This window comes from Phaethon lepturus, unplaced genomic scaffold, assembly GCF_000687285.1.
Source record: "Phaethon lepturus isolate BGI_N335 unplaced genomic scaffold, ASM68728v1 scaffold12161, whole genome shotgun sequence".
Taxonomy (NCBI): domain Eukaryota; kingdom Metazoa; phylum Chordata; class Aves; order Phaethontiformes; family Phaethontidae; genus Phaethon; species Phaethon lepturus.
Genome location: NW_010515599.1, coordinates 24,010 through 33,132, shown reverse-complemented (window position 1 = coordinate 33,132; position 9,123 = coordinate 24,010). Strand labels below are relative to the sequence as shown.

The following is a 9,123-nucleotide window of genomic DNA, read 5'->3' as shown; positions in this document are numbered from 1 at the left end:
TCCTTTCCAACCTAGTGATTCTGTGATCTTATTACTTTAGGGTTGTTAGCCAAGCTGCTTCCCCACCAGTTCTGCCCCCCTCAGCTGGTTTTAGCGGACGAGAGCGACTCCAGTTACACAGCGAGTTCCGCGCCCTCACCGACTGCCTCCAAGCTCCCCCCGCTGAGCTCCGTTGGGAAATCAAAGTCCCGAGGCGGGCGTTACGGATTCCTGCACGGGGCAGTTTCAGTGAGGCCCAACATGCCTTAGGAGGTGGGGAGGGTGCTTCATTTTGGGAATAATGCCATTTTGAGTATCTGGACGAAAACATTGCGGGGGCGGGGGGCAGGGGGAATATAATACCTTTTCTTCTAAATAATTACCTTTTTTAATACCTTTTCTGTCCTAACTCTGAAGTTTAAAGCACAGCACCCTGCAGGTGTCTTTCCCCTAGTTAATCTCATTAAATCTCATCTCTTGCATTCTCACTCTTCCAGACTCATTTTTTCCATGCGTGCTGTTTGCAGCTTTCACTCTTACACGATTTTTTTAAACATACTGGTTTCTCATTGTCTGCTGCAGCTGAAACTTTTTGCAAACCCGGTGCCTATGAAGCAGCTCCTGCAGAGTCCTTGAAAACAAGAATATTGAAAAACCTAAGCTTACTGGGATGAAAAGGGAAACAGCTAACAAACATTTTTTCATCCCAAAATACCTTTCCCCGAGTGGAGAAATTTCAAATGAACAATAAAACTTCTGATTTCTAAGAAACAGTTTTTTTAGTGCCATCCGTGCTTGCTTCAATTATAATCGATAATTGATAGATAGTACGTATTTTATTATAATAGATATAATGTATACAGTTTGCTTTTTGTCTACTGAGATGGGGTGTTCTACTTTGATTAGTAAATTCTGTAGCCTACATACGACTAGGAATACAGCTCCTAAATGCTAGTTTCTTCCATTTAGGTTACAAGGCAGGTTGCAAAGGTAAAGAAAAAAAAGTGTCCTTAAGATCGCAGGTCTATTATGGACAACGGGTTTTTTTAATACTAAAGACTCCCAGGTTATTTAGATCATTAGTAGCAAATCCTGAAGCAATTCAATAGACAAAAGTAAATGTTTCCACAAGTTTTCACAGTCACCAAAGCTGTGCTAAACTAAACAAGCATTTTTTCGTCCTGTTTCTGAACAATCATTTCAATGCCAGCGACCTGAAAACAACTATAAAGAATAAACTGAAATTTTACTACTCTCTGCTGTCCAGCAGTTGTTTTGTAAGTCAAGAACTGTTGTGCAATTAAAAACTGATACAGCTGCTTCTGGTAACGAGACAACTATTTACATGAGGATTTCTGTCGTTTCTGACACAGAGTTAGCTCCTCTTTTAAACTGCTTTTATTTCTATTAAGTACCTGCATAAGCAAGTTGCTTACAACTATGATCGATATTTAATTACCTTTGGATTCTTTCTTTTCCATCATAGCCAGGGACATCACCTACAGAAAAGAACCTACTTGGATGTTGTGTGTCACGAACCACAAACACGACAACCGATTCCTCTGTTTTTCCAGGTGAATGAGAACTGTTTCATGGGTTACGGATACATCTTCTGGTACCACTGCCAGTAGCACCATTTAATTTCGGTTTCCAGAAGACTAGTTCTACAAGTAAAGAGGAATTTTAATTAAAGGCAGACACTCAATATTAGTTTCTCCCTCCTCAGCATTTTTTAACCTTAGTTTCAAATTATTGATGGCTAAGATGTCAATACTCTAAAAATTACAAGATGGTAACATTTCAGTTTGGTGCCCAGTTACATGCTATGTGCTCTAATCCTGAAGTAACGACGCAAAATGTAATTGAGTCATAATATGTCTGATGCATTGGATCCCACGTTACAACTCTCAAAACCAGTCAATCATTCCTCTCCTTTAATTAAGTAATCTTCTGTTTAGCATCATCCATTTTCCAACAGAAAAAAAAATTCTACAGTATCAAACCAAATATATTGTAGAAGTCCTGATATAGCTCTATCAAAACCACCACCAAGAATATGTATCATCTTGAAAAACAAAAACCACCAGTCAGTAAAAATATTCCCCATAGACCTGTGTGAATGGATATTATTTCATACTGCTTTAAAAAAAAAACCCACCATAAACCTACAGCAGTGGACCTGGTATCATCCTTCTTTCACTACCAGGCAATGGAGCCCTGTGTCAACTTATTTTGCTTAAGACCGATAATTGCAAGCTACTAGTTTGCAATTCCTGATGAGGTCCCTTTCAACTCAAAGATTCTATGATACTGTTCCAATGAAAATTTCAGTCTGAGAATAGGAACCCCAAAACAAACTCCCACTGGCATAAAGGTACCAATACACACAAAGAAAAGGTCCTCTATCAAAAAGATACTGAGCATTTGTCAGTGTACTTTAAAAGAAGGCCAACAAATTATTAAGATGTTCTAAAAATATATTTTTACTCCATTACATGCTGTTGCTGCTGAGCTAAACATAAACATTTTGAAAGCAAGCGATCCAGTAGGTTTAAAGATGACAAAGTATTTCAGTCTTGAATTTGGCACTCCAGATGGAGGAGTTCAGAGGTATAATAAGAATATTTCTATTGAGACACAATTTAAAAATAAGGTGATAGCAGTGTAATCCGTATTTTATCTTCTTTTTAACAAGGACAGTACACATGAAGTAAGTGAGGCTATTTGCAAAAACAAAGTCCAAAGATTACAGATCAACATGAACCTTTCCAATTTAAACAGTCCTAACAGCATAAAATTATTTTACAGGGCTCCATCTTGTCCTACTGTTTCCTTCATTATTTTTATCAAAGCACCATTTTGAGACTTACAATTAAGATGTTAAAGAAAGCTGTTACAGTAATGAAGGACACCGAGTTCCAGTTTAAAAGCAGAAACATGTAGCCAAGTATTGAGTTAAAGAAGATGCATCTTCAGAAAATAAGATAGTCTGCCTTCTTCCTGTAACAAGCTCGTGATCTTAAGAGCAATGAGAATAAAGTGCACGTATTCATCTTTAAACTGGTTGCACCTGAATGACACTACAATGGGCTTTCTGAAAAATTAAGAAGTCAACAGGCATTAGCTGTATAATGTTTTTATTTTACTATATTGACATTTTATGCACAAATATTTTATCAGAGTAAAAATAGAAAATAATTGTTTCATGTAAAATTACCAAAAAAATGCAAAACAAAAAAGAAATACATAATTATTAGCAGAGTATAAGTGTCTTTATTTAAAGAGTAAAAAGTATGCAAAAAAACTTCCATTTTACAAAAAATTGAGAGTATTCTTTCTGTGTTTTCTTTCTGGCAGCAACAGAAAAACCTTTGACAATATATTCTACATCCTTTATTTTACTGAAGACATCAAGTTAGTCACGGATTTCTCCCTCAACTACAGAGAATGTGACAGTGATTTTATACTGTTTGAAAGATTCCTTCTTTACTAATTAGAACACAGTGGAAAAGCAGATGATCCCACAACAAAGAACCCAAAGGACTACCATACCTACTGAAAAGCCGCAAAATAATAATCGGATGTATTTACAAAAAAGTGTGATATCAGAAGTTTCCCCTCGACGGCTTATCATGGAGCAAGGACATTCGGGGGATAAAGTACTGATACTACATTTCAGTTTTGCTGTTAAGTTTATCCTCCCACAGTCCAGTTTGATCCAGAAAGCTGGTATCTTATGCTTCTCTTCTTTTTATACCATACTTTAAGTATAAAGGCCTCTCATGAACTCCGCTAAATAACACTAGTGACTTGTACTGGACTTATACACATAGTTGCCGCCACCAAATTACCAGCTTCATCTTATTCTTAGTAAGTAAAGCTGCATCTGTTTGCCTAAGTCTCCTCAAACTCTTGCCAGCTGGTGGAATCAGACTACTCTTAACAGTAATAAATAGATTGATGGTTGACCTCTCATGACAGATGCATTTACATATTATGCTCAGGACTTAAGATTTTTTTAAAAACAAAATAAAACCAGCATGCTCAGTAGATGGAGTGCTTCAAGAGCTCAAGAACAAAAACAGTATTAAGAGCTACTGAAAGAATCTGGCAAAAAAAAAAAAATTATGATTGTGGTGGTGATGAAAAAAGTAGGCTAGAACTACATGTAAGATAGCCTAGTTAAGCAAAAAACATTTGCAGATGAGCATCCACCTATAAACAAAAAGCTTTGTCCTCAATGCATCTTTAAAATAAACATGAGTCTTCTTGTGTTCTTTGCCCTCTGCCTGCAAGTATGACCGCTCCTTTTCAGATCAGGAGAGTCCAGTGCTCTCGCTACTCAGTATAAACACATTTTATGTTTAGAAACTCACTGTACAAGCACTTTTGATTAAAGGTTTAAGAGTAGCTCAATCCCTCATAGAATTAAAGGTTTTCCCTTATACATTTGCATTTTAATTGTTAAGTGTTACCAGAGGGGGTTTCACTCATAAAAAGTTGGAAAATATGCATGGTTGACATAATATTTATACTGTTTCATAACATGAAGGGGCAAAAGCAAGCCCAAAATTGCACCATTTTCAGCCATCAGAAATGCTCTAACAGGCATCAGTACAGAAGCTCAAGAGTTGCCGCCTACTTTTTACTGCACGTGTAAGTTTGCATGAAGTACTCTCCGTAGCTCAGAATTCAGGATACATTCCAACTGCTTCTATTCATCATCCAGACTTCAAATTGCACCCAGCTCTGGAGCATGCATTTGGCTTACGAAGCTTCAAAAACATCACTTGAAGTTCAGAAAGAAATTAATTTTAAATAAAAAATACATCTTTGTATCTTAATATATGTCAAACTGTACAATAATTTGGAAATGAAACTTCAGTTCTCTGCAAAACTATTTTCAATTTGCATTTTGTTTCTCAACAGGGACTGTGATTAACTTAAGTCTTCGATTACTAAGGTTGACTACCATGCAGGTATAAGCACCTTGCAGAACAGAGCATTAAAAACCCCCACCAAAACAAACTACTCTCAAGTTTTCATATCACCTGATGGGGGGGTGGTAGCAGGGGAAGAAGTTTGTCTTCGGTTTTTGCTAAATGGCTTGTGTTAACAATGTCTTTCAAAACAGGTTAAGTACTTGCCCTCATATATGCATATTATCTACATATACAATGAAATACTCATAATTGGCTTTTCACCTAAGCCAGATCTAAACCTGAATCTCCTTCTTCAGCACTGATCATCAGTTCGGTCTAGTCTTAGCTTCTTTTGCTTATAAACACAGAAGCTATTTTAAGAACCTGATGCTTTGTAACATTTAATGTGTCTTTCGGCTCTGCCTGATTAAATGAGAATAATGAACATGTTTAATTCTGAAAGCATCAAATGCCATTTGGTAGTTCAGCAGAGAACAAAAGACTGGAAAGAACTGAGTTCAGACAACTGATCAGCCTGCTTGCTGTAGGTACTTCATTTTTGCTAAAAGCGCTGCAGAAATTACTTGTAGAGCTGTGGAATACAGAGCGCTGACCAGTTAAACTTTTCTCACCAATTTCAGATTGCATACCATAGAGGCCCTGACTCAAAGCTGCAGAAGTTGCAGTGATCCCTTAACTTATATTGACATATATGCTGTTAAAAGATCCAAATTTATGTGAGTCCCAGTTCTTTATAGAAAATCATGCTCTATAATTGTACTGTCAAGAAACAAAAGAAGTTTCCAATTCTGATAAAGGTAAAAGCAGCAACTGCTCTTGGTTACAGAGGAAAGGCCTCAGGCTCCTGCTTTCAGGTCCCAGTGCTTAATTATCTTTCTCTGTTTGCAGGGATGCTGTAGCTAGCGCCACTGCTGTGACTGGCTGTGCTATGCCATGGAGCTGCATCTTGGCTAGTTTCTTCTGCTCACATTCTGTGACCAACCGATTCAACTCCGCTGCGCTGTATCCAATGAGAGTTTTCAAGTCGCATACAAATTTGTACACAAACCTCTTGCCTTGTACTTTGCAGATCATGTCTCCATCATAGTAATATCTGTAAAAATTAAAAAAAGAAAAATCAATGTAAATTTTTTTCTATCTGTAACTTCCATATGCATCGGTTATCTACTTAAGGTCACTTGGGAGGCCAAAATATGAATATTTTTCTCATCAAGGTTCTCATATAGTTTCATACACCAAGATGGTGTTTAGGCATTTTCTATATGAGAAAAGGGAAGAGGGTTGAAAATCACCCCTGCACCTTGATACATTAAGGAGAAACAAAATGTAGTAATTATTTTATAGGCAGTTGGTAGCACCAGTTCAGAAATTAAGGTCTCAGAGCAGTTTAAAAACAGCTGGGGGGGATAAGTTTTATATAGTGCTTTGCCTTAATAAGCAAATATTGTCTCCCCCCTTCATTACTTCCTTTGTTTTCTTTACTTTTGCCTCTTTTTTGAGTAAAAAATTCATGTTGGAAACTAGCACTGTAGTTTCTATGATACTAAAGCAGCCATTCTCTCTCTAGTGTTGTCAAAGATGGAAGTAAAGCTATAAAGCATTGTTTGTTTGTTTGTTTGAATAGTTCACATGCTGGCAAAACTACATCCTTTGCCTTTATTTACAGCTAAAAGTGACTTCTCTAACTATGAATACGTTTTACATTGTGTCACAAAAGAATTATCAGACTGGGCAGAAATGTGGTAAAGATAACAAAGTCTACATGACCCACTGTACTCCAGAGACATTATAAAACTTTAAGTGATACCAATAAACAGAAGTTAGAATTTTACAGTTTTCTTGCTGATCTTGTCTCACTGCAGGCATTTATAGAACACATCACATTTCTCATTAAGAAAACCTAAGTGGCTGGAACACAACATGGATTTGATGAACTTAACAAGCTTGTGAAAAATTTGGAAAAAAATCAAAACCAAAACCAATCAACCAAACAAAAAAATCACACAATTTGATTTCCTCAAAACCATCACCCAAATGTAGTACAAATGAGCCCAGATTTCTAAAACTCAATCCTCTGAGTGACATGGTTGTAAAGCAAAGATGATTCTCATTTACTGGGAAAACTAAGTCAATTAAGACTTCTGCCTCCCAGCTCTAGCCGAAAAGAGCTAAGTTACTACGAATCCAACCAAATTTCTTCAGACACCTCAAATTCTGAAAAAAGCTGTTTAATTTCTTACTTTTGAGGGTCAGAAACTAAGCAACAGGACCAAAGCAAAGCAAAGCTGAGAGATAGACTATGCAGAAAAAGTGCTGGCAAGCCTGCTGGTTAGCAATATCACACAAGAAGCCACAGAGGTCTGTTACAGAGTATAAGAACTATCAAAATAGCTTGCCATTGCTCTGTGGGTAAAGAAAGTTTCATCCATTTGCCAAAGCTCTCCTTCACCTTTCTCCTGAACGACATATAGTTATATAAAAGCTTCCTCTTCGGCCCTACTCTTCACTGCACCCCCACCCGCGCCTCCCTCAACTCCTCTCTGTTTTCTTCTCTGTATCATTATGCTTGTTCTCAACTGCTAGTACTCCAGTGCCACTCAGCACTTCCGCACGCCAACCCTATCTTCCAAAGCATCTTCTTGGCAACAGCTGAAGGATCTGTTGTTGTACGGCGTCCATCACATTCACCTTCTCAGTGAGGCAAGGAGGTTTAGCCGTAAGTGGGTTAGACGAACCCTGCAACCTAGAGGGTGGGATGATAATTCATCTTCACCTTCGAGGTACAGTCTTGCAGCACTGGGCAGAACTGGGGAGGGATGAGCGATATCCTAGTGTATCCCTCGTGCATGAAATACAGCATAGCTTAGAGAAATACAGTACAGTTTAGAGTGTGGGAACACTGGACAGGCATTCATGTTGAATGCAACAGGGTACTGGACACAGAGAAATTGGGGAGCTGGGAGCTGTGCTCATCTGGGTCAATATGAAGCACCTGCAGAAAGCCAGAATTTGTAAAACGTGGCCACGGCATATGTCAAGTGCCACTGGCCAAAATTTTGTTGTTTTTGTTGTTTTTTGAAGTTATTTAACTCTGTAAAAGCTTTTACATTTATTGTACAATCCTGTACAATAATGCCTGTCTCAAGATAATGCTGTAGAAAAATGCTTTACAAAACTGAGTAAGTTTCTTTAAATTATTTAGTCTGCATTACTGATATTATCAGAAAGGTACACAAGAAATTAGTCTGCATTTATGCAAAGGCCCAAAACCATGCAAAATTCCCAAATCTCATGCTAGAAACACTCAAGTTAGAACTGAGGCAATGTGGCGAAAGGAGTTTTTCAATATTGCGTTGAATGCACTTCTGATTACAACACTTGCTTTTTCAAAAAATATAGAAAGCTAAAAATAAATAAAAAGAATATGTTTACAAAAGCTTAGCTACTGTATTGTTCCGAGTCACATGAAAACTGTTTCAGAATAATACAGGAGTTGAATTATTTTTCTTCAAGTCTCACTTCCCTACTGGAAAACTAAACAGATGTTGATTTTAGAAAATTTACCATGGTGTACGTAATAAAAAAAGTTGCTTTTCTGTTGTTCATCCTGCCCTAGTTTCTATACTGCCTGGGTTTTCCAACAGCTGGGCAGAATAGCTAACACATTTCTCAATAATATCAACATTGTTTTCTGTATTAATCAACAATTGACACAGTAATTTCAGTACACTACTAAACAAAACATATTACTATTTAATAAAACTTTATCTTGGCAAGTGTTTATCATGGGAGTAGCAAGAGGCATTAAATATGCCTTCAGACATTCAAGTGTTAGAAAACATGTCAATATTGATGCAGCTGCCAAAATGGCACCATTTGAGAAATGTCATTTCTGTAATTCTGTGACTAAAATATAAATGCAAAACTTCTCTAATAGTGATTTATGCAAATTACTGTGCAGACATCTGTTTAATATCCCAGTGATAAGAACATTATTCTAAAGTTTTTCAGCTGCCTTTGAGATCTTCTGTGGAGTTTGCTGACAAACTCCAAAAAACTTTAGCATTATATAGATAATTTTTATGTTCCAGAAAGTTTTCACATATACCTGCAGTACACAAATGCATAGATTCACAAAAACAGGTTGGCAATCTGGGAATGGTATTGCAACAACAGAGGCTGGGGAGCAGCTCTACTGGCC

General features: G+C 37.2%; 1 protein-coding gene across 1 annotated transcript in view; it reads right to left on the bottom strand.

Moving 5' to 3' along the window:
- Window positions 1–5,466: 5,466 nt before the first annotated feature.
- The window catches only part of GABPA (GA binding protein transcription factor, alpha subunit 60kDa), a 24,579-nt gene continuing 20,922 nt past the window's right edge, over window positions 5,467–9,123 (bottom strand). Inside the window, exon 9 of the mRNA XM_010295831.1 lies at window positions 5,467–6,015. Within this exon, the coding sequence (XP_010294133.1) occupies window positions 5,787–6,015 (229 nt within the window). The 3' untranslated portion in view covers window positions 5,467–5,786. The remainder of the gene's footprint in view (window positions 6,016–9,123) is intronic.